This window comes from Heptranchias perlo, chromosome 40 (genome assembly GCF_035084215.1).
Source record: "Heptranchias perlo isolate sHepPer1 chromosome 40, sHepPer1.hap1, whole genome shotgun sequence".
Taxonomy (NCBI): domain Eukaryota; kingdom Metazoa; phylum Chordata; class Chondrichthyes; order Hexanchiformes; family Hexanchidae; genus Heptranchias; species Heptranchias perlo.
The window spans coordinates 13,292,853-13,319,850 of NC_090364.1; the positions used below are offsets into that span (position 1 = coordinate 13,292,853).

General features: G+C 42.4%; 1 protein-coding gene across 8 annotated transcripts in view; it reads right to left on the reverse strand.

Annotated features, from left to right (window-relative positions):
• LOC137305706 (myocardin-related transcription factor A-like) overlaps window positions 1-26,998 on the reverse strand; it is a 138,094-nt gene that overhangs the window by 37,087 nt on the left and 74,009 nt on the right. For 5 of the 8 annotated variants that reach the window (XM_067974628.1, XM_067974627.1, XM_067974624.1 and 2 more), the window contains 3 exons: window positions 9,873-9,928; window positions 7,707-7,782; window positions 3,463-3,624 (listed from right to left, as the gene is read on the reverse strand). In XM_067974628.1, coding sequence (XP_067830729.1) covers window positions 3,463-3,624; window positions 7,707-7,782; window positions 9,873-9,928 — 294 coding nt within the window. The remainder of the gene's footprint in view (window positions 1-3,462; window positions 3,625-7,706; window positions 7,783-9,872; window positions 9,929-26,998) is intronic. The other 3 variants (XM_067974625.1, XM_067974626.1, XM_067974623.1) reach the window with 2 other exon arrangements.

Below are 26,998 nucleotides of genomic sequence, written 5' to 3' on the forward strand. Positions count from 1 at the left end.
TTTCTCCAGATTCAATTCTGCATTGTGTGATCACCATCTCACACGTGGGTGTGATGGATTTTTAAATCAATGCATAATACATACAAGAGTTATGGCCACAACTTCTCAAAAAAAGTTGGTCATGGTGGCAGGGCATCTGGATGGAAAAAAATGCAGAAGCTAAGCAGAGGGAGCCAGACGTGCAAGGAGTCACCAATAAAGTTTAACTCCACAATCCATTAATCTGTATAAATCTCAAGTGGTGAATACTAACAGATCTTGGGGTTCTGATTCAGGGTTTATCCACCAATGAGACAGCAGCACTAAAAACCTCTCGGTCCACAAAATTCAAACAGGAAATATAAGTGAAAATAGCACTGAGGTGCCTGAGCTTTGAGCTCAGTTTGCCCAGGCTTGAGTACTCCTGTCCTTGGGTTAGTACCACACGGTCAATTTGTAGCTCAGTTCCGAAGTGCATCGACCATTGTGCACATCAATAAGAAACATCTCACTAAGGGAGTAACAATCCAAACGAGAGCGCAGATCACAAACTAAACAAAGTTCAACTGGCTGACAATGACTTGTTAAATCCTAGTTTACAAAACTGCAACTCACTGGGAGGTATGTTATTGTGTAATGTTTTCTTCCTGTTGTGGGCCTATGTTTCCATTGGTATTTGACGATGATGTAAGATACAGGACCTGCAGCTTTATGGTATTTTGTTAATAATTTGTACCGACAGGAGATTCAGTACCCTCTATATAGACATCCTGATTTAAGTGTTAATACAACAGCAGTTACAGCTGTTCAGCCCATCGAAGCTCAACCTTCTTTTACCTTGATGTGGAGATGCCGGTGATGGACTGGGGTCGACAATTGTAAACAATTTTCACATCGTTCACCTGACGAAGGAGGAAGCCTCCGAAAGCTTGTGAATTTAAAATAAAATTGCTGGACTATAACTTGGTGTTGTAAAATTGTTTACAATTCTTTTACCTTACCTCTCTCATTATAGCATCCAGCTACATTTGAATTGCCCCCAATGTATTTGTCTCAATATCAATTACTCCACACATTTTCACCCTTTATGGTCCATCCCAGTATCTATCTTCTTTTAAAACCAATTTATGTATCCTGGTTTCCCTACCCTGACATTGAAGTAACACTCATTCACCTATACCATTTAATATCCTATTTACTTCAATGAGGTCTCCCTCTTAAACACCACCTCTAGATTGTAGAGCTTTATCTTATTTCATCTATGTGGTAGCCTCCGAAAGCTTGTGAATTTAAAATAAAATTGCTGGACTATAACTTGGTGTTGTAAAATTGTTTACAATTATTTCATCTAGAGAGAGCCACCTAGAGGCCAATGGGTCACTTTATTTCATAGGTGCAAGTCACCTAGAGATTGCGGTTATTCCCCCTCCCACAAATCACACACACAAAAAACAACAACACGGGACTCCCAAGATCAAAAATAAATGTGGCACAATTCACCTGTTGAGGCACTGATGGTTAAGTGGCTATTAGTGCAATTCAAAGAGAAAGTGAACAGGCTGCGATCAATCTAGACATGTTTTTCAAAGGACAGTATGCCACCAATGATGACCGTGTTGGCAGAAAGCATGGAGTAAAACTCACACATAGCAGCTGAGTGCAAAAAAAAAAGCAGGAAAAACTCAAGCAGCTTGAACACAGACATTGACACGACACCAGATGGACCACAGCAGGTTAGATATTTTATTGATTTTGTGTTAGATTATTCATTATAGAGAAGTCAAGAGGATCCCTACCTAGTCTGTCCTGAGTTAGCTGATCTCAGTCAGGACAGTGGTAGAGGCAATAGAATTACACTCGGGCCCTGGGGGAGGAAGAGAAAAATCAACTCAGGGGCTTGCTCCTGACTGCGGTCAGTTCAGGGGTGATGTCAGGAAGCATTTCTTCACACAAAGGGAAGTGGAAATCTGAAACTCTCTCCCCCAAAAAGTTGTTGAGGCTGGGGGTCAATTGAAAATTTCAAAACTGAGATTGATAGATTTTGATGGGCAAGGGTATTAAGGGTTACGGAACCAAGGCGGGTAAATGGAGTTAAGATACAGATCAGCCATGATCTAAATGAATGGCCGACTCCTGTTCCTGTCAAGCAACCCCTGCTGGAAGTCACGAGGCCAGGAACGGGCTTGGCCTCCATGGGGCGAACAGTTTGCTAAAACTCACCATCAAACTCCACACACGAATAATGGCCAATTTGGTAAGGTACCTGAGAGCTCCCAGGAACCATCGACATTTCTCAGGGGGTGCGGGGAGAAAATAATAAGGGAAAAAAGAAAAAAAAAATATGCTCAATGTAAGCCTCAGACTTGTCAATGGATCTGATTATCACACTGGGACCTAGAATATATGCACATACGCACACACGCGCGCGCACACACACTTTAAAATTTTAAACTGAGTACATAGGTTTTCACTTAGAACAGTCCTACACCATAACTCCCCGATGTCTCTGTGCATATATTCATGGTGTGGTATGATTCAGACCCATTCAGATTAGAAGGTCCCAGTTTGATGCCCGGTCTGCGTTGGGTTAGCTGATGTTAGCAGGATCACCAACTGGAGTACAATTGATTTCAATATCTCTGGGCTGGGGGCGGAGGGAATCGCCTAAAACAGTCAGATTCCTGCTCCGGATCATTATCCTATAAGCGGTCAGAGAGTGTGCGTGTTTACATGTTGGGAAAGGATGGGATTGGATACGGCTGTGATGCCCCATGGTTGAATAGCCTACTTAAACTCACCGTTTGGGTCCACATAAGCAGAATGGCCATTTGGGTGAGGTGACAGAGTGTGTGCCTGTAGAACTGCACCCTAGCAGGAGTCATTTGCGCACCAGGTCATCAGGAGAGTTAGGGCATGGGACTGGTAAGTGAAAGATTCAGTGCTGAGTTTTAAACGTCAGAGACATCTATGGTAAAATATACCACGATCCAACAGGCTTCTGCTGAGTGCACATTTCTTTTTCCCTTGTTATTTTCTCCCTCCTCCTCCTGAAAGTGTCAACACCTCCTGGGAGGAGTCTGAGCCAAATCAGCCACTGGTCACGTATGGCAGTGAGTGTCAGTGGGACCATTCAGCCCAGCCTGCCCCTGACGACACATGCTTACTTTCCAGTGGGAGTTGCTCAATAGGAGGGATAACCATGGTTGATTTTCCCACCTCCAAACCCAGGGATACTGAGGATAACTGCTCCGGCCCAACCAACAGCCCTGTCTGAGATCAGCTGACTCTGGACAGACACTCGACTGAAACGTTGATGAAACGTAATGTAAAACAAATAAAATATCCACCCTGATGTGTCCCACCTGGTGAGCATGGAAGAAAATTGGAAGGGGGAGGGAAGTTACATCCCTGTGTCCCACTGCTGCATTGCGGAGCTGCCAACACGATACAGTACGTTTACTAAGGCAGCTGATCCACGTTTACCTATGATGGCCTCTTTGACACTGGAGTCCACGGGCAGGATGTTCTTCTCCACCAACTCCATGGGACCAGGGCGCTGTGCTATCTTCTCGTTCAGATCGTCAGCTAGCCTTGCCCGCTTTAGCTTCATCTGCGTGGCTTGCAGGGAGGGCTCCGCCGAAGTCTCTGTGCAACACCAGTAAATACCCAGTCAATTCAGCTCATGCTTAGTATTTCACCGCAAAGCTGAAACTGGATTGACTAGATCAAGCACCATTGTATTTTGCAGTAGAGCCCGCTTATAAACACTCTGTACTTTAACCCTTTGAAGACGGCAATTCATTGCCCCCTCTCCCTCACAGGACTATTCCGTGGGCAAGACAACAGGGAGGTGGCCCCTTTCTAGGACTTCACCAGTGCCAATCTGTACCAGTACACTAAGGTCAGGCAAACCCTGGTTGAATGTCTCTGCCTTTTCTCTGTGTATGTTTTGGAGCAGCTTGCCTCAGCTGGGCAACACCCCAAGAGCCAGACTGAGCCTGGGAGCTAACTACATGGGGAACAATGGGCACAGATCAGCATCTCTGCACAGCAGGTCATCAAACCAAATGCTACACCTCGAGGAAGGGGCAATTTTTAAAATTGTTTTAATATATTTCTCCAGTTCCTCATATATTTACTACGACGGTAGTCTTTGATGGCTGATAAAAGCAAAAAGGTCCATATTTTTAAAAGCCGAAAGTCATTTGAAAATCAAAGGGTTAAATACCAGCAAACTCCAAAAGCGGGCTCGCAAATAAAATCGTAGCAAGAAGGCCACAAGAGCTTTAAAAAGATTTAAAAAGTCAATATACAATTAAGACGACAACAGAAAGGAATAGAAGAGAGAGTAGAAAAACACTGCAAAATAGAGGAGTCAATGAGAACAGCAAAGAAACAAAAAACAATCGAGAATAAAGGTAGCAATCGCATTAGGAGCATTCAGAACAGAGGCCAGACCAGTACATCCCCCATCAATGGCTCAGTGGATCAATGCATTGCATTGTGTGGCATCGAGCTGTACAGACCAGGACTGCTCCAGATTCAGTGTTTAGATCCCACCTCAGCTGAGGCAGGTGCAGGGACTCCACACATGGTATCAGACGCCCCAGGCCGGGGAGATGGGTAATAAGTGATCACGGTCTTGCTCCAGCTTGCTAGCCAGTTGCTCTTTTTCAAACAGCCGTTATGTGGATGCCCAGGAGAGGACAATTTCTGGTGTTAAAGCCCCAACATGATTGAATAGTATCAACAGTCAATGCCCAGGCTCATACACAATGAACAACCACTTGAGCGAACTACTGGAGGGCTACTGGAGCTCTGCACCAGGGTAACCATCCTTGCAGAGAGGAGGGGTGAAGAGAAGAAGCCAAAACAGGGCCAAGGAGTTCACACTTAAAGCCAGAACACCATTCCACTGAGCTATGTGCAGGACACAGAAAAATATCACACTAAAACAAAGGGATCAGGGTCTGCAGGATTCATGTCACAACATTACCCAAGAAGTTTTGGAATATAGCAGGCTCCATTATTACATATAGTGTTAAAACATGAAACCTAAAAAAGTGGTAACAACTTTGACATTGAATGAGAATGGGTAATAAACAGGTTCAACAGGACACAACATTTACTAGTATTTACCACTCATCCATAGTAAAGCAACTATCCTGGTCAGTTCTCACACGTCAGCTTGTGATCCCACCATGTAGCACCTCGTGTATTTATTTGTGTGTTTTTTTTAAAAAAGGCATTATAGTAACACAAATATAGCTTTATTTAGGGATCAAACCTATCCTGGATGAACACGGCCTTTCGCTATCGAATGCTGACAGTTCTGTGTGTATTTCCTATGCTATTTATATTTCAGTTTTTCTTTAAAGGGGAAGTGCATTGTACTGAATTGCAACTTAATCCTATATTATGTAAATGAAGATTATAAATGAACAGAAATGTTCACTGTTGTGAAGGGTTCAAATAACGGGGACGAGTTAAAATGAGGAAGTTAGATGGAACTTTTTCAATCAAAAGAGTAATAATCGTGGAGTAAATTACCAGCAAAATCCACTGAAGCAGATTGTGAAAACAGGTTAGTAGATAATTGGATGCATTTCTGAATAGGAAAGGGACTGAGGGATATGCTTGGAAAGGTAGGTGCGGTGGATCAGAAAGGTACGGGCTTGTTGACTCTAATGGCCTTTTCCTAAAGATCCTTATTCTAAATACGTTGTCTCTAGCGGAGAGTCTTAAAGTAGAGAAAACACAGTAGCAAATAATGCACAAATATCTCATCTGATATAACATTTCGTGACTATTCAGCTCAGCATACTTCTCTTAACTGCGTTTTTAATTCTGCTTTTACATCCAAAACCACACCAGTCTTGCAAAATTTTCTCTCTTACCACCAGCTTTTAACAAGAACTCTTGAAATGAGCACAGTCACTGTGGGATCGGGCAGCTATAAACAAGACAACTGGTCATTTAGCGACTGCATTTTCACAGTATTGTGGGAAGTTTAATTGTTTCTCTTCCATTTGCAGTCCTGCTGGAAATGTTAAATAGAACTCTGCGGTGCACATGCCATCCTCCCAGTCAGTGCAGTCCTGCTGGGCTACATTCCCGTTAACATTTGCCAGCACACAACTCATCAGCAATGCAGAAGTGCATGTCGACCACTGCTTGCCAATGTCTGAGTGGAAGTGTTGAAAACAAATGCTTTCTCTTCACAATTAGTTTTTGTTCATTCCAGTGTACGAAGCAGAATGTGCAAATTCTTTTTGTGTCTAATATCCCTTTCAATCCATTTCAGTATGCTATTCACACAGGACGGGGCTGCACTGAACATTAAGGGGATCGGAACAGGAATACAGAGCTGAATCTTGCTGGAGTGGGGAATCTCGCGGCGTGCCCCGTTAGTTAAGACATTTTCCAGCACCCTTCAAGCTCAGAATGTTTTGCGTTGTACCTTGCTGGAAGTGCGAGCTGATAACGGTGTGGCAAGGGCAAAGGGGCATCTGGGATCTCGGTGAATGGCGGGACCAAGAGTCTATCCCCTTAACCAATGAGATTTAAGGATTGAGAAAGAAACACAGAGGACAACTGAGAAGGAGGGTGAATTAAGAGTCAAATCAGGTACAGAAAGAGAAATAAAAAGAAGGAAAAAAGGGAGAGAAAGAGAGAGACAGAAAAGAAAAAAAAAATTCACAATTTAAAATTTGACATTTTTAAAATCTCTAAGAACAATTTACCACCTGAAGGAATGAGACTCCACAGTTTAAACTGTTCAATTTCTGGACCAGAGCAGTTGATTGGCATGGCATTAACAATTATCACATTGTTAAAAGTGTACTTACGCTGTTAATTACCAGACTTAATTTGCTGTGGCAAATTTGTTGTTTAATGGGCAATTAATGTGCAAATCCAGCAAGTTCTATAAATAACGGGGAGGCTAATGGCGAGATGCAGTTTGTGCGAAACATCTCGTGTAAATCGACCAGCAAGTTCTGGAGATTCCCAACTCACAGCATAGCTCTTAATCCCCTGAACACGCTGGCAGATTTGCACATGGATAACGACGTGCGTCATTAATACGCCATTATTTTTCCAGCAAGTTTCTAGGTTAATTCTGGAAAAAAAATACAATTTAATAGTGATTTTATGTGAGGGGCTCAGGTTTGATGTGAAGCTCTCAATCTGTTGCCCACCATTGTGTGCAGCAACCAGTCTTAACCTTTGAACTACTATGCGGTGGCTGTTGCTATATTTAAGAGACTTGGTCCAACTCAATTTATGGAACCACCTTCTCTGTAATCCCAGCTCCAACCACTGCCTCGTTGGCTGATTGTGCAATAGCTGTAGGATTGCCCACTGCGATTGGTCGCAATGTGCAATCAGCAGTTCACATTCAGATTGCAACGAAAGCCTCTATAGTAGTCGGTGTCACAATAGCAACCTGCTGCCCGTCTCACTCTCCTTCACATATAAATGCTTGCAGCAGCCAAATTGGGAGCCTCGAATTATCCACAGAACAAAATTACAAATATTGAAGCCAAATTTTAAAACCACAATTTAATTTTTATTTTAAAATCCTGTCTGTCTTGATTACAGATATCAATTTTTTGACATTTCAGTGCGTTCCAGCCCATTTGATTCACACCACAGTCCATTTCAAACATTACTACAATTTCTTCTCATGCAGTACAACAGTGACTCAGTGATCTGGTACACCTTACCTTCAAGTATGTGCATCCTGACCAACTCTGCTCTCTCCGGACGCGATCTGATCTTTCTTTTTAAATAGTCCTCCGTCTGTATTTTTTTTCAAAACAATGGTTACATTGGGAAGCCAGGAGGTCCATAACGTCTGCACACAGCTCTCATTTTGGTGGGGTGGACAGCATCGAGAGAACTCGACTTTACCACCACTCTCCCCTGTACCAATCACTTGATGATTTACTCGCTCAGATGTTGTCTCCAAGGCAGAGAGTTCAGTTACGAACTCTCTAAGGCCACAGCAGGTCATCCTGCTGCTCTACTGTAAAAGCCCCATGACACACCTGTGGACTAAGCTGAGCAGCGAGCATTTCAAAATCTTATTTTGCATGGCATTTTGAACATCTTTTCTTTCAAGAAAAAGCAGATCATAACATTGCAGTCTAAAAGAATAAAGTTAATCTCAGCTTTCAGATGTCTGATGGGATAAGAAACTACCAAACCCCAAGATACCTTCCTGACAAGGTGGTGCCAAGAGGTGCTTTACTTTGCAGTTATCACTGAGCACAAATATCTGCACTGCAAAAATAAATATGTCTTTTGCGCTTCATCTTAGTTTCCTGTGAGGCAGGAGTACTTTTTCTTCGTCCCATTACACCCTAAATGCACAAGATTCAGGCAAGGTCACAGTAATATCTGAACGGGGCTATTGCATCTTCGTGTGAAACGTGTATGCAGTGTGCTCAAGATCCACTATGGGTGACAAGTGGAACATGATAGCACAATTTATGAGGTATGGGGAGAGAGCGGGAATATAGTATTGAGATAGAGGATCAGCCATGATCATATTGAATGGTGGAGCAAGCTCGAAGGGCCGAATGTCCTGCTCCTGCTCCTATTTTCTATGTTTCTATTTAAATTACATAGAGTGTACAGCACAGGAACAGGCCATTCAGCCCAACTGGTCCATGCCGGTCCACATGAGCCTCCTCCCACCCCTCTTCATCTCACCCTATCAACATAACCTTCTGTTCCTTTCTCCCTTGTGTACTTATTTAGCTTCCTCTTAAATGCATCTATGCTATTCGCCTCAACTATCCTATGTGGTAGCAAGTTCCACATTCTCTGGATAAAGAAGTTTCTCTTGAATTCCTCATTGGATTTATCAGTGACTATCTTATATTTATGGCCCCTAGTTTTGGACTCTCTCAAGTGGAAACATCCTCTCTACGTCTACCCTAACGAACCCCGTCCTAATTTTGAAGACCTCTATTAGGTCACCCCTCAGCCTTCTCTTTCCTAGAGAAAAGATCCCCAAGCTTGTTCAGTCTTTCCTGATAATTATAAGCTCAGAGTTTTGGTATCATACTTGTAAATCTTTTTTGCATCTTCTCCAGTGTTTCTATATCCTTTTTGTAATATGGAGACCATATAAAACTTAACAGATCAAGACAGGTTTTCTGTGGCGTCTCAAAGTTATCTTCTGTGTATATATATGTATGTGGGTTGGCCCACCTGGTTATTCTTCAGTTTGCGTTAATACTTCTGAAGGTAATTAAACCTTTTATAAAATAGCTCATTGCTGGCTTCCTGTGCTATTCTTTACATTAGAGTTCATCACCACAAATCCAGGTGGAACCTGGTACTGGGATCAGGACTAAAGTTTCAGAAGTCCATTGTAGATATTTTTCTACATAAAAGACACTCTGAGCAGAATTTTCCAACACTCCACATCACCAGTGGGTGTCACACAACAAGCTATTTATCAGAAAATCAGAGGTGCACTGCCCACAGTTTTCCAATAAGTTGCCCGCAGCTTCTGAGGCCTGTTGACTCCCAAGAGTCTGACTAGATTATATTTTAAGCAAAGAAATTAATTTTCAGTCAAATGTTTAAATACCATTTTTTTTTTACGAGGGGGCGGGAGCGAAGGAGTGTTTTCAAAATTAAATGTACATTTGCTAGACAATTCTTTTTATTTTAATGGTCTATTGTAATTTCTGCTCGGTGTGGGGTGGGACTTGGGACTTTCCAATGGCAAATTTTGAATGAGGATGTTTTCAACTCTCCAAATATTTTCCTACTCATACAGCTATTCTTTTACCTACCTTCTAGACTGTGAAGAGGCATAAAATCTCTCAAAGAGGTAACAGGAAGATTTAAAAATCTGTGTTAAAGCTGCTTACCCGTGCCCTCTCCAAGCTTCTCCTCTGTTCGTGAAATGCAGCAGGACTCTTCAGAGCTGTAAGAGTGAGAAAGTTAAATTGTAGCAACAACAACTTGCATTTATATAGCATCTTTAACATAGTAAAATGTCCCAGGGAGCTTCACAGGAGCGTTATCAGACAAAATTTGACTCCTAGCCACATATGGAGATATTTGGACAGGTGGCCAAAAACTTGGTCAAAGAGGTAGGTTTTAAGGAGCATCTTAAAGGAAGAGAGAGAAGTAAAGAGGTGGAGAGGTTTAGGGAGGGAATTCCAGAGCTTAGGGCCTAGATAACTGAAGGCCATGGAGGGGCGAAGGAAATCGGGGATGCACAAGAGGCCAAAATTGGAGGAACGCAGAGTTCTGGGAGGGTTGTAGGAGGTTACAGAGATAGGAAGGGTCGAGGCCATGGAGGGATTTGAAAACAAGGATGAGAATTTTAAGATCCAGGTGTTTCTGGACCGGGAGTCAATGTAGGGTCAGTGAGCACATGGGGTGATTTGGATGAGCTCAAGTTTATGGAGGGTGGAAGACGGGAGGCCAGCCAGGAGAGCATTGGAATAATCTAGTCGGGAGGTAACAAAAGCATGGATGAAGGTTTCAGCAGCAGATGGCCTGAGGCAGGGGCAGAGATGGGTGTTCGGGTCAGGCAACCTGCTCTCAGACCCAATCCAACACAACCAGCAGCTAAAGTGGGTCTCCTCACTTCAGCAACCCCCCCGCCACACAGGAACAGGAGGAGGCCATTCAGCCCTCCAGGCTGTTCCGCCATTAAATTAGATCATGGCTGATCTGTATCTTAACTCCATCTACCCGCCTTGGTTCCATAACCTTTAACGCCATTGCCTAACAAAAATCCTTTCAATCTCCGTTTTGAAATTTTCAATTGACCCCCAGCCTCAACAACTATTTGGGGGAAGAGAGTTCCAGATTTCCACTCCCCTTTGTGAGAAGAAGTGCTTCCCGACATCACCCCTGGATGGCCTAGCTCTAATTTTAAGATTATGTCCCCTTGTTATGGACTCTCCCCCACCAGAGGAAATCTCCATCTACCCCATCAACTCCTTTAATCATCTTCAACACCTCAATTAGATCACTCCTTAATCTTCTACACTCAAGGGAATACAAGCCTAGTCTACGCAACCTGTCCTCATGATTTAACCCTTTTAGCTCAGGTATCATTCTGGTGAAAGACAGACCATATAGAGGGTCATCTTAAGGCCAGGAACTCGATGATTGAGAAATCTCGGGCTCGAACCTGCACTCTACCACTCTACTGTGCAGCATGCCGACATAACACATTAAAAAGGCTAGCTGCTCAGGGTAGCATTTAAAATGAAAATCACTCAGTGATCAAGGGATCCTAGTTTGGTGACTTGTGTTCAGTGCAGTGGAGGAGGAAAGATAAAGAAAAATTCAACACATGGAGGATATGAAATTCAATAACAGTTCAGAGTAAAACAGGTCACACATACAACAAAACTGCCATATTTACAGTGCACCTTTCAAGTTTTTATACAAGGATTTAGCATGCGACCTGGCACTCGCAAATTATAACTAACAAAATGATTCAAAAACTACTTTAAGAATACCACATCCTTCCATTCAAGTTGGTTTCCTCTTGAGTCATGTCCAGGTTTGAGAATGCTAGCACTCACAATGCAACCCCTCAAAATTAATGACCAATCTTCATCTCATCAAATGAACGAGGGAGAGATTTCCTGTTCTAGTTTATAATGGGCGTTGTTTTTTTTCCAAACCCAACACAGTGCCACAAGTTGATCTCGAAGGGAGGGCCATAGTGCATACACCCTCTATATATGCTCTACAGTGGCACCTTTTAAAACCAGATCTGCTGTTTGTAACTTTCATTTAAAAGCTCCCCTCAGAGGCCTGGACTTTGTACCCAATACTTTCATAAGAACATAAGAACATAAGAAATTGGAGCAGGAGTAGGCCAATCGGCCCCTCGAGCCTGCTCCGCCATTCAATAAGATCATGGCTGATCTGATCCCAACCACAAATCTAAAGAACACAAGAAGTCGGAGCAGGACCCGGCCACATAGCCCCTGGGCCCTCTCCGCCACCCACAGGGCATTGACCGATCCGAACTCAGCTTCATGTCCAATTTCCTGCCCGCTCCCCATAACCCCTAATTCCCTTTACTTCTAGGAAACTGTCTATTTCTGTTTTAAATTTATCTAATGATGTAGCTTCCACAGCTTCCTGGGGCAGCAAATTCCACAGACCTACCACCCTCTGAGTGAAGAAGTTTCTCCTCATCTCAGTTTTGAAAGAGCAGCCCCTTATTCTAAGTGTAGGTGCACTTAGAGCGAGAACAGGAATTTCCCCCTCCTTTAGTGAGAAACCCAGAAAGAATGGCACAGCACCACCTGGGCTGAAGAAGAGAGAAGTTAAGAGAGATCTCAATATATCTGATACTAAACTTGGGTTTTAAAAGCCACCAGAGACTGTAGGAGGAACAGAAGACAGGGGGAGGCAAGAAGGGTTTCAGATCCTGAGAAAGAAGTTAGAGCAGGAGCTGGTCTTGATTTCAATGCAGTGAATGAACTATTTCACAGAATAAAAACAGTTAAGCCAGTATCGACCTTTAGAATAATAAGATTTATTAAAAACAAGTCCAGAACATTAATACATTTATTGGTCTCCAACCAGTTTTAAATTTGCCGTTAAATAGGGGATATCCAGAGTACAGTCTGATTCACAAACCTATCATGTAGCACATACATTAGGGACAAATAAAATGAAGGTCCACACTTAAGATAAGAACATAACTGGGTCAGCAGACTCCTAACTCATGAATAATTCAGAGAGATCTACCATTGAAAGTTCTTCCCACCTCAACAGAGAGGGGATGCTGTCGCTAAAATACAATGTTCCATGTTCTCAGCTACACTTCAGCCCTGCAACAATACCATTTTTTTTGAAAAAGTGACAAACGAACAGCTGAGCCCAGTCTCACCCTCACCAAATGTCCATTGACGTGTAATTCCAGCAGGTAGTGACTACAAGTGGGAACCCTCACACCCTCTTGGTCTGTAAGACTCAGCTACTCAATGGATAAACTTGCAGACACACTGGGGGAGCTACAATAGTTCAATAATCTTACGTTTCTTTTGACACTGGATGAATCAACATGTCTGCTTTCCTAATCTCATGCCACTTTACATATATTACATACAAAAATATAGATTTTTTTTTATTGTACGTCCCCGTCCCTTCCCCTCGTCTCCTGGTTGCTGGTTTCTTCCTTGCCCAAAAGTTCTCCTGCAAATGTTAACAGGCTATTGAACTATGTGGGGGAACACAACAAAGCCATATCCGGTTCTTACTCAATAACCAAGCATGTGCTTTCCAGCAGGGATCACTACAACAACAACTTGCATTTATATAATTGTAAACAATTTTACAACACCAAGTTATAGTCCAGCAATTTTATAGTGCATTTATATAGTGGCTTTAACGTAGTGAAACATCACAAGGTGCTTCGCAGGGGCGTTATCAAATTAAATTTGACACCAAGCTACAAAAGGAGATATTGGGGACAGGTGACCAAAAGCCTGGTCAAAGAGGTAGGTTTTAAGGAGCATCTTAAAAGGAGGTAGAGAGGTTTAGGGAGGGAATTGCAGAGCTTAGGGCCTAGGCAGCTGAAGGTACGACTGCCAATGGTGGAGCGATGAAAATTGCAGATGTGCAAGAGGCCAGAATTGAAGAAGTGCAGAGATCTCGGAGGGTTGTAGAGCTGGAGGAGCGAGACCATGGAGGGATTTGAAAACAAGGATCAGAATTTTAAAATCAAGGTGTTGCCAGACTACATAGTGATGAGGAGCAGAATCCCAGACTGATTTCTTTCCCTCCTAACTGAGGCACAAAGGCCAATTGTAGCATTCCAGTTGAGGTGATTATGGAGCTTACTGTGATTAATAAGAACTGGCCTCTACACTGGAACAGCACAAATCCCCTTATTGCAGAGTGGCGCCTCCCTCGACACACACGGAGGCCATGAGTGGATGACGCAGGGTAACGTGTTCTGCTTTTTGGTAATGTTAACTTGCTTCTTAGAAGATCACTTGTTTGTTCTGCTTCTTTCGGTGATCACAAAATTTTCCACTTATTTTTTTTAAGAACATTCTGAATTCAAGGTTCATTCCAAAATGCTCTCTACCAGGAACTGACAATTGCAGACCAGTCAGCTGGAAATCTCAGGAGTTTACTCACTACTGATTGCAGGTTTTACCGTCACAGTAACCCGGTTACAAACACACACTGCTCAAGAGCCAGTTCACACCATGTAGGAATTTTCATACATCGCAATGGCAGCTAGTGAGCAAACTCTGAAGATTCTGCCAACCACAGAAACAGTCACAAGGGCAGATTATGGTACGGCACTTGTTGTCACAATTGTCACCACTATTTGGTATATTTGTACCAATATAATTTAGGACAACAACGTTAAACTTAAACCAATAATATTTTCATGCCGAGTGATGCTTTTACTTCATCAGCTCAAACTGCATCCATCACCAGCGCTAGACCTGCAACAGTGGCCAACCTGTGCTTCACCTGGTATCACACAGGTCAAAATGCTCTCTTCAGCCACAACCCAAGCTTACAAGAATCGAGAAACATTTTGATGGGCATTTCTCACAGTTCAAGGGAACTAGGTGTGGACAATCACCCACCATTATAATTGAGTGAAATCTCAGTAACACGGTGACAGATTTCTCACACAAACTCCAACGTGGGCCGAATTTGTTGCTGTGAAACATCAACTTCCAAAGCAAAGGTTAATTTGCCGTAAGACGCAGTTGGATTGTAGCAGAGGTGGGGGTGAATAGTATTTTGTCAAGTGACCAGATACTTATGCCAGAAATATTGCCAGTTTTGGCCTTGATTCGAGGTGCGTGATGTAATTATTTTTCCACTGTGCTATTAATCCCATCAAACTGGGAACTAATGATACAACAAAACTCCCAATTAACACTGAGAAACCTTGCACCAGAGATGGATTCTGCCACCAAATCATTCTCCAAGAGCAAGTTTAACAGTGTGTTAAACTCACAGCAGCAAAAAAATCCATCTCATGTTAAAGCCCTAGCGAGAGTAGCACTATGATGTTAAAATGTCAAATGATGTCGGACTCCGCGCATAAACTTTTGAAATGATTCTCAGCTGTGAATTACATTTGCAGGCTTGCTGAAATCCAAACAATTTACAATTCGCAGCAGGAGGGTTCAATTCAGATTGGCAGAATACGAGCTACATCGACAGAACTGGTGGAAGTCTGAGCAAGTACACAAGAGGAGGCGGTGGGGGGGTGTGGGGGAAGAGGAAAGAGGAGGAAATCTTTGCACAGTATTAAGCTGGTGAGCTACACCTTCACTATAGCCAAAGGAAGGGAGGTCAGTCAGGCCTCCAAACAAGAAAGCTGTATGTCTTGGAGATATGAAGGAAAGTCTGCATCTCGTGGGATCTCTAATCAGTTCTCTGAATATATAACAAAGCCAACCCAAGGCTTGGCTTGTCCGTTTGACCTGATCATTGCCATGAAATGACTCAGAAGTGTTTATGGTTGTACATGGGGTTGACAGGCGTGTTTACATTTCAACTCATGGCACGGACCCAGTCAAATTGCAGCAATTCACCAGCACTCTTCGAAAGCCCCAGCGCATTTAATCCTGTAACAAATGTACAAGTGTTAACATCAGTAACGTGGGGAATAATAGATGTCCAGGAGTGCTAATAGCGGCTGCAACCTAACAGATAGGTTCAGATGACACCAAACCACAAGCAAAAAGACTGAGCGGTTTATAACAGCTATCCGTTTGTAATGGGGCTTAGGCTACAACCTTGGAACCTTTCCTCAGTTACAACATGCGGTTTTAATTTTGTGCAACTGGTTTTATTCAGGTTTGGGCCCCATCTTGGTTCTGGCAGCTGCTGTCACCACAAGGGCCAATTGTCAGTACGGTTAATAATGTCCGGTCAATCCAGGGGATTTACCAAGAAATTAATCTATAACTCAGAAGTTCCTCCTCGGATAAAATTAAAATGGTCACATGCGCATAATGCCTCATACATCATTGCCAGAAGCAACATTCCGCACAAGCAAAACTGCAGATCACCTTTGTTCAGGTGAAAATGAAACATACCTGAATAAGGTGCCACAAAATAGTTTTAAACAAACCTCACTTTTGTTTATGGTATTTGTGTGTGTCTTTTTAACTTACACTTTCAGTTGGCAATCTACAGCGACATAGGAACAGGAGTAGGCCATTCAGCCCCTCGTGCCTGCTCCGCCATTTAATAAGATCATGGCTGATCTGTGATCTAACTCCGTATACCTGCCTTTGGCCCATATCCCTTAATACCTTTAGTTGCCAAAAAGCTATCTATCCCAGATTTAAATTTAGCAATTGAGCTAGTATCAATTGCCGTTTGCGGAAGAGATTTCCAAGCTCCGACCACCCTTTGTGTAGAAATGTTTTCTAATCTCGCTCCTGAAAGGTCTGGCTCTAATTTTTAGACTGTGCCCCCTACTCCTAAAATCCCCAACCAGTGGAAATAGTTTCTCTCTATCCACCCTATCTGTTCCCCTTAATATCTTATGAACTTCGATCAGATCACCCCTCAACCTTCTAAACTCCAGAGAATACAACCCCAATTTGTGTAATCTCTCCTCGTAACTTAACCCTTGAAGTCCGGGTATCATTCTAGTAAACCTACGCTGCACTCCCTCCAAGGCCAATATGTCCTTCCGAAGGTGCGGTGCCCAGAACTGCTCACAGTACTCCAGGTGCGGTCTAACCAGGGTTTTGTATAGCTGCAGCATAACTTCTGCCCCCTTGTACTCTAGTCCTCTAGATATAAAGGCCAGCATTCCATCAGCCTTTTTGATTATTTTCTGCACCTGTTCATGACACTACCTCCCCCTAAAATCAGCTATACACTGTTCAATCCATATGATACAATTTTTATAGTCTGTTTTTAGGCTGCAGTGACAATACTAACTGCCCCTTCAACTTTATCTGCCCTGAAGTTACTAACTTGACTTCAAAAAATATATTTTTTTTATGTACCGAGGTAACTTGTTTGTATTTCTAAAGCAAAATACTGCGGACGCTGGAAATCTGAAATAAAAACAGAAAATGCTGGAGAAATTCAGCAAGTCAGACAGCATCTGTGGAGAAGGAAACTAAGTAAATGTTTCAGGTCAAGGACCTTTCGTCACCATCTGAAGGAACTCAGTACAGTAGCAGGCTATGGATCGTAGCATGCATCCATGCCTACCACTCAACTTAACGTAACAATCAACTGAAATTTGGCCTTTCAGAGCATGCCAGGACTTGCTGTTTTGAAAGCCCCGCTCCTTCCTTATATGCTGTTACCTGATGAATAACTAAACTCCTGCCCCCACCCACCCACAGAGAATCTCTTTATATCTCATCAAAACAACATAAAGCATGTTCTGTGGAATATCCAAGGTAGGTGTCACAGGAACTCATTGCCGGTTACTATACTTTAGTGGTTGTTCATTCAGCAAATGCCACATTACATGTGACAAGGGAAATTTTGTGCTTTGAAATTTCTGACATTTATATATTTTGTAATGTATTCTATACGGTTAAAACTATCGCATTGCTTTTATTCACTTTGGAAGAGAGAAAACTCAAAAATGGCAGGAGGACAGCTTCAGGAAAGACCATTATTCAACTTTGGGAGGAGGTTTGGAACACAACTCCTGGATTTAAACTGGTTTATTTAAGAAAAATATTTTAATAACAGTAAGTACTGTATGAGAGAAATTTGGTAAAGGAAGGAAAGGTGGAAATTATTTGTATCTTTTCTTCAGTATTATATTTCCTGGTTTGCAATAAAGACTTACACCCATAAACATGTGGAATAACACCTATTTGATTAGGTCTGTTCTTGAAAGAAATTATAACATGCATTATTGTTACTCAAATATTGAATTTACTGCCTGTTATCATGAAGAAAATCTACAAGGAACTGTAGGGCAAAATATTAAGGTTTAAAGCTGCACTTAGAAAAATCTGTTGGTTAAAACAGTGAGCTGTTGGTGTGTTACAGTTTATATAATACAGCTCAGATAAATGTAGATTTGTAGCCAAATTGATAATGTAGCTGGCAGTGACAGACCAGCCTCAATGACTTCTGACATATCATGAGCAATGCAGCAAGCCTGACTTATTTGCATCTGAGGTAAAAACGGACTGCACTGGTGGGAGTGTGCCTTCATCACATGAAATGGATTTTGTAAAGAGTCAAAATGAGGCACCGGCATAATTTGTTGTGCGTGAACCTGCCTCTATTGTACAGTAACACTCAACAGCAGCAAGTTCAAAAGTAATAGTTGTAGTTAACGGATGTAGTTCAGCCTGGAGGCACTTTACTAGTGGTGCCCCCCAGGGATCGGTCCTCGGCTCTAGTGTCTGGTCTTTTGCTGCCCGTCAATATTATATGTTTGTATCTTCGATAAATCCAAATGATATAAAACTGCTGATGAATGAATGTTCTTGCAGATCCCTCATCCTTGGAGCACGTTCACATTAAAAGTGGTGAAATGAAAAGCATCGCGTCTAAGCTCTGCAGAGTGTTCTTAAAGCCTAGAAGTGATGCATTTTATTCTACTTCTCTTGATGTGAACTTGCTGCAATGATTAGGAATCTGCAAGAACATTCATTAGTGAACGCTGGGTTTTTATTGAATTGGGTTTATGGAAGATCAAACTCATTTTACTTTTGAGCCTGTCCCTGCTGTAAGTGTTCAGGTAAAATAGTTATGCTTCAGTTGTACAGAGCTTGGGTCAGGCCCCTTCTGAAGCACTGCAACGAACCTCAGGAAGGATATATCGGCCTTGCAGGGATCAGCGCAGAACAGAATGGTACTGGGGCTAAAAGGGTTAAACTATGAAGACAGGCTACAGAAATTTGGTTTGTATTCCCTCGAGTTTAAAAGGTTGGGGACTGATCTAATTGAAGTGTTTAAAACGATAACGGGAATCAACAGGGTAGATACAGAGAAGCTATTTCCTCTGGTGGGGGAATCCAGAACAAGGGGGCATAATCGTAAAATTAGAGCTAGGCCAGTTAGGAGTGAAACCAGGAAACATTTTTTCACACAAAGAGTAGCGGAAATTTGAAACTCTTCCTCCCCCAAAAAGCCAAGGATGTTGGGTCAATTGAAATTTTCAAAACTAAGATTGATAGATTTTTGATAGATAAGGGTCTAAAGGGATATGGAACAAAGGTGGGTAAATGGAGTTGAGGTACAGGCCAGCCTTGATCTAACAGAATGTCGGAACAGGCTCGAGGGGCTGAATGGCATACTCCTGTTTCTACGTTCACAGGAGCAGGTTCAAGCACAAATCATGCTGGTACTTCACTGTGACTATTTCAGATGTCATTTTAGGAGACAATGGCACCTTCGCATCACCTCAGTGTGTTTTTACAACAAACGCAAATATGCCACAAATCTGGAGTTTCTTCCTCAGCTGAAGATCTCCTCCTGTTGCACACATTCCACATGTGTAAGGCAAAAACACAAAGCAATGGACAAAAGATCTAATTTTTACAGAAAGCAGAATAGTTGGAAATTGAACTTCCAACAATAACTAGCTTCAAATCCTAATCTGATACTAACACTGTAAAAATTGAATACATTGGATAATCAGCTTTTCCCCCCACCCAGAATGTTAACACAACCTCAGGTTTTCTTCAGCTACGAGTTTCAGCTGTACCAATTATTTCATAGACAACTGGAGTAAACAGATCAGACAACATTTATTGAAGCCAGCAGAAAACTGAATTAAACAGGGCTAGACAGACTGGATGCAGGGAGGATGTTTCCCCTGGCTGTGGGGGTCCAGAACGAGAAGTCACCGTCTCAGGATACGGGGTAGGACATTTAGGACTGAGATGAGGAGAAATTTCTTCACCCAGAGGGTGGTGAACCTGTGGAATTCTCTACCACAGAAGACTGTGGAGGCCAAGTCACTGAATATATTTAAGAAGGAGATGGATAGATTTCTAGACACAAAGGCATCAAGGGGTATGGGGAGAAAGTGGGAATATGGTATTGAGATAGAGGATCAGCCATGATCATATTGAATGGCGGAGCAGGCTCGAAGAGCCGAATCGCCTACTCCTGCTCCTATTTTCTATGTCTATGTTTTCTATGTAACTCAAATAGTGACTCAAAATGCCCTGGAACTATTTCTGAACAGCAATGATCAGAAATCAGATGGAAATTAGGACGTGTATACACACACATGCAATTAATGCTTCAACTGTTTGCTGCCTATTAGAAACAGATTCATTCTGATGGTTTCATGGGTATTTATACTATCCAGTGTCGTACTGGGCTATACAAACAAGGAAGGATACAGGATTTACCCCTAATTTAGTTGATTTTAGCCAGGACAAGACAAGACAAATGGTCTCGTCACTGGGGTAAGGGGAGAAAAAGTTTTAGTTAGAATTTCCTGTCCTGATTATCATGCGTCCCTTACTGGGAAAGTGCACACAAGTGAATTTTGAGCAATGTTAGGGTCAAGTTTGGCTGTGATGAACTACACAACTAAACACCCTGCAATCCTTACACAAGGAATGGCTACTTGGATGGGATACTGGAGGACTGCCAGTGCCCACCACACCCCTACAAGAGATGGCACCTCCAAGAAAAGAGAGAGATAAAGAGTGAAGGGGGGAGTTGGGTGGGGGGGTGGGGGGACTAGAAGGGGCAGCTGAATCCGAGGCAGCAGCTCGGGACCTAAAAATAGAGTTAGATAAAATGTTAATGAGTTGAGCAGTAGCAGATAAACTTTAATACAGACAAATTGAAAGTTATGCACTTAGGAGGAAAAAATTGGAAACATTAGCACTCCACAAATGGTGCTGAAATAGCTACGGGTGAAGTTGAGAGAGTACTCACGGTATTATTAGACATGGGTGCTCAACAGGCCAAACCACAGCAATGAACAACGCAAATCGAATGTTAAACTATATAGCTAAAACAGTAGAGTATAAGTCATAGTAAGTTACACTTAAACTGCACAGTGCTTTGGTCACACCACATCCCAAGTGCTGGTTCTGGTCAGCAAGATGCAAGGGAAGACATTCAAACCCTGGAAGCGGTGCAGAGAAGAATCACAAGACTCATCACCCGCATCAGAAGCCTCAGTTGTGAGGAGCTTGGCTTTTCAGCCTTGAAAGCAGACAATGGAGAGATGATTTTATATAGGTACACAAGATAGTAAATCATGCAGCAACGGTAAATGTGCTTTAAACTGTGACCATGGGACACCGGGGCACAGACTCAAAGTAGCAACAGGCAAATTTAGAACCTTCAGGAAATTCTTCTTCACCATATGATCAACAAAGGGAACGGACTTCCGGATAAGATAGTGAAGGTAAAACCCTACAATCATTTATGCCGTTGGATGCTGTGATGGATCAGCTAAGATGGGCCCAAAAGACTTTCCTCAGCTGCAACAAACTTGCAATTTCCAGTTGTTTAGATAATAGAATGTCAACTCCTGCAACCAGATGCACCCACGTAATCTGTAGTGACAGCGACTGAGAATGAACATCAGTAAAGGGGGAGGGGGGGAAATCTATAAACCTATCCACTTGAACTTGTGACTACTGGTACTACACTCCGACTTCTCTTTAGTTGAGCCTTTGACTGAGGTGACTGGTTAACCTGGTCAGGAAGCATTGATAACTCCCAACAGACAAATCTAAAGGCACTGTAGCTGAATGCACGAAGCATTCGGAATAAGGTAGACGAAATAACAGCGCAAATAGATGTAAACTGAAATGATATAATTGCGATTACGGAGACATGGCTGCAGAGTGACCAAGGCTGGGAGCTGAATATCCACGGGTATTGAATATTTAGGAAGGACAGGCAAAAAGGAAAAGGAGGTGGGGTGGCGTTGTTAGTAAAGGATGAAATCAGAGCAATAGTGAGAAAGGATATTGGCTCAGAAAATCAAGATGTAAAATCAGTCTGCGTGGAGTTAAGGAGCACCAAGGGGCAGAAAACACTGGTGGGTATAGGCCTCCAAACAGTAGTAGTAATGTAGGGGGCGGCATCAAACAGGAAATTAGAGATGCATGTAACAAGGGTACTATAGTAATCATAGGTGACTTTAATCTACATATAGACTGGCCAAAGCAAATTAGCAATAATACTGTGGAGAATGAATTCCTGGAGTGTGTACGAGATGGTTTTTTAGACCAGTACATTAAGGAGCCAACCAGGGAACAGGCTATCCTAGATTGGGTATTGTGCAATGAGAAGGGGTTAATTAATAATCTTGTTGTGCAGGGTCCTTTAGGGAAGAGTGACCATAACATGATAGAATTCTTCATTAAGATGGAAAGTGAAGTAGTCTAATCCGAAACTTGTGTCCTAAATCTAAACAAAGGAAACTACGAAGGTATGAGGAGTGAGTTGGCTATGATAGATTGGGAAGCTTCATTGAAAGGCATGACGGTGGATAGACAATGGCTAACGTTTAAGGAACGAATGCATGAATTGCAACAATTATACATTCCTTTTTGGCGCAAAAACACAAAAGGAAATGCGGCCCAACCATGGCTAACAAAAGAAATTAAGGATAGTATTAGATCCAAAGAGGAGTCATATAAAGTTGCCAGATAAAGTAGCAAGCCTGAGGATTGGGAGCAGTTTAGAATTCAGCAAAAAAGGACCAAGGGATTGATTAAGAGGGGAAAAATAGAGTATGAGAGTAAACTTGCAAGGAACATAAAAGTGGACTATAAAAGCTTCTACAAGTATGTAAAAATGAAAAGGTTAGTGAAGACAAATGTAGGTTCCTTACAGTCAGAAATTGGAGAATTTATAATGGGGAACAAGGAAATGGCAGAGCAATTAAAACAAATACTTTGGTTCTGTCTTCACGGAAGAGGACACAAATAACTTCTCAGAAATGCTAGGGAACCAAGGGACTAGTGAGAAGGAGGAATTAAAGGAAATTAGTATTAGTAAAAAAAAGTGCTTAAGAAATTAATGGGACTGAAAGCCGATAAGTCCCCAGGGCCTGATAATCTGCATCCCAGAATACTAAAAGAGGTAGCCATGGAAATAGTGGATGCATTAGTTGCCATCTTCCAAAATTCTACAGATTATGGAACAGTTCCTGCAGGTTGGAAGATGGCAAATGTAACCCCACTATTTAGAAAAGGGAGAGAGAAAACAGGGAATTACAGACCGGTTAGCCTAACATCAGTAGTAGGGAAAATGCTAGAGTCTAATATAAAGGATGTGATAACAGGACACTTAGAAAATATCAATGGGATTAGACAAAGCCAACATGGATTTATGAAAGGGAAATCATGTTTGACAAACCTATTGGAGTTTTTTTGAGGATGTAACTGGTAGAATAGATAAGGGAGAACCAGTGGATGTGGTTTATTTGGATTTTCAGAAGGCCTTTGATAAAGTCCCACATAAGAAGTTAGTGTGCAAAATTAAAGCACATGGGGTTGGGGGTAATATTCTGGCATGGATTGAAAATTAGTTAACAAGACAGGAAACAGAGAGTAGGAAAAAATGGGTCTTTTTTGGGGTGGCAGGCAGTGACTAGTGGGGTACCACAGGGATCAGTGCTTGGGCCCCAAATAGTCACAATATATATCAATGATTTAGATAAGGGAACCACATGTAATATTTCCAAGTTTGCTGATGACACAAAACTAGATGGGATTGAGAGTTGTGAGGAGGATGCAAAGAGGCTTCAAAGCGATTTAGACAAGTTGAGTGAGTGGGCAAATACATGGCACTTGCAGTATAATGTGGATAAATGTGAAGTTATCCACTTCGGAAGGAAAAACAGAAAGTCAGAGTAATATTTAAACGGTGATAGATTGGGAAATGTTGATGTACAAGGGGACCTGGGTGTCCTTGTACACCAGTCACTGAAAGCAAATATGCAGGTGCAGCAAGCAGTTAGGAAGGGAAATGGTATGTTGGCCTTCATTGCAAAAGGATTTGAGTACAGGAGCAAGGATGTCTTACTGCAGTTATACAGGGCCTTGGTGAGACCACACCTTGAGTATTGTGTGCAGTTTTGGTCTCCTTACCTAAGAAAGGATATACTTGCCATAGAGGAAGTGCAGCGCAGGTTCACCAGACTGATTCCTGGGATGGCAGGACTGTCGTATGAGGAGAGGTTGGGTCGACTCGGCCTGTATTCACTCGAGTTTAGAAGAATGAGAGGGGATCTCATTGAAACATATAAAATTCTGACAGGAGTGGATGCAGGGAGGATGTTTCCCCTGGCTGGGGGGTCCAGCAAGAGGGGTCACAGTCTCAGGATACGGGGTAGGACATTTAGGACTGAGATGAGGAGAAATTTCTTCACCCAGAGGGTGGTGAACCTGTGGAATTCTCTACCACAGAAGGCTGTGAGGCCAAGTCACTGAATATATTTAAGGAACTAGATAGATTTCTACACACAAAAGGCATCAAGGGATATGGGGAGAGAGCGGGAATGTGATATCGAGATAGAGGATCAGCCATGATCATATTGAGTGGCGGAGCAGGCTCGAAGGGCCGAATGGCCGACTCCTGCTCCTATTTTCTATGTATTAACAGCACCCATTGTAGATGTCCATGGGGCAGGACACCACAATTAATTTAAAACAAAGGTGGACAAATATATTACAAGATGGGTTTGGATAAAGAAGGACCTTGAGCCCATTTTCTCTCATTCTTCCAATAAAACCAACCCCATCTTGTCGTTCTAGTATCTTTCCATTTATTAATGTGTCCTGCCCTTAGCACTATTCCTGGCAATCCATCCCAGCTGATTCTGAAAGGAATCAATGCTGGAGAGATAAATATACATCTAGATAACTAAATATTCTGAATACAACAGCTCAAGTTCTGTTAGTACCTATAAGAATACATGAGAAGCTGTGGAACTCAACATGGCTTGCTGAATGTGCATTAGTGTTACATGGCCTGGTGTTTTAAACTCAGTTAGTTTTGAGGGTTAGGGAAGTTTTTCAACCTTTCTCTTTCAAAAGGGACTTTACCTGTGGTTATTTGTCACCTTGAGATTAAACAAAACCATGGAACACATGACAATGCAAACTGCATTGGTTTATTAGAAATGGGCTAGATGGTCAACTGTTGTTCAAGTCTTACGGTCAGGTTCACTCATTATAAAACCAAGGCAGTAGATCCTCTTGGATTGCATAGGGTGGCACCACCGACCTGTGAAGGCACCAAGTCTAACTAGGACATTTCAGTGTTAAGGGGAAGTTGCCAGGCCAGTCTTTTCTTCTCTCTGCCTCACTCATCACCATACTCAAACTTTATTCTTTCTTCCTCCGTCCCAACACCCATTTGGTCCCACAACTCTGTCCAATTTTCTCCCATTCCCCCATGCTCAATCACTGCTTCAGGTGTCGGAGAGCTGCGCCTATTGTCGGTTACCATGGTTAAACTAGTCTGACCGCCAGCAGTTTACCTGGGTACTGCTTCAGCAAAACAAGCTATCAGGTGAAAGGCCTAGCAAAGCTTTCTGCTCCTGACTGAATAGCTGCATGATAAAGGCAGCCATTCAGTCATGTCTGGGGCCACCACCAAAGGTATTGATAACACAAACTGCACATCATGCAGGATCTGTCCTAAGTGGTGATAAGGACCACTAATCCCCACTTTTAATTCTTTCATGACACTGGGAAGCAAATAAAAGTACACATCTTAGCAAATCTACTGCTTCCTCTTCTCACTTTAACCTGCACTTCTGCAGCATCCATGCCCTCCCCTCATATCCCCATGATGTCCATTTGCACCTCCAGTAATTCTGCCGTCGTCATTTGCTTCTAACGCACATTCACGTTTCACCTGTTTGACTCTTGCCCCTTCCAATTTTCCTCTTGCATTTTCTGCTTCATCTTCCAGTCAAACAGGAAAGCTTACATCCGTTCCAATATCTCTGCTGCTCACCTCCTATGAATCACTTAATTTCAGCTACTAATATCACTCCCTCCCTTCGTTAAATTTATCTGTTGTCTCTACCTCTCGAACAGTAATAACACTCAAACTTTTCAACTTTATCTAGCAAAACCAAATTCATCAACTCTAACTTCCCCTCTGCTGACACAACAGTCTCAGTGACTTCAATGCTCACCATTAGCAATGGCCTGGCTTATCATCTGAACAAGCTGGCACCAATCCTGAGGCCTCTGCCAACCTGAATCACCTCAAACATCTGAATCAGCCTGATTGAACCCCTCACCATCTCAGTAATTCATCTCAACTCCTAGACCAGCTGCATCGAAACTTTGGCCCATGGGGTCTATAAGCCTTGGCAATCTAGCCAATGAAGACCCGGCAATCAAGTTCAATTGACACATATTTCTTGCTAATTTGTCCTGTTCAAATTTGTGGATCTAGAGGTTTAGAAATGGCTGTTCTTAGCTCTGTTGCCTCATTAGTAAATAAATCCTACATCAAAACACCAGGAGTCGTTAGTATGTTATTGGGCACATTGATTTAAATTTTATACAGGGCCAAATATTTGATTATATTATAATCAAACTGCCTCTTGCAAAATACCTTGAAACAGGCAATCTAACTGCATAGGAAAAGGAGTAGACCATTCAGCCCCTCGAGCCTGTTCCGCCACTCAATTAGATCATGACTGATCTGTACCTCAACTCAATATCCTTTGATACTAATCAAATATATTTGGCACAGTAAATCAGCCAACTGGGACAGTCTTAGAATTCTTTGCTGCCTTCCTCTAATGGATCTACTGCTCCTCACCCTTCCTTGTGATGTTATTTTAACTGATATGGAAGATTTGTTACCTCATTCTTGCACTTTCTTCAATCTAGTATTATATCTTGGTTGAATCACACCTATTGTACTGCTGTCTCTTGTAAAAATCTCACTCATCACACCTGGCATCTTCTGGAGCATTCTGAGCCAACTTCACCTTGACTCTCAACTTATGTAAATCCACTAAGTTGCTAAATGACATCCGATGTGACTGACCGTGGTAAACTCTCCCTCCTCA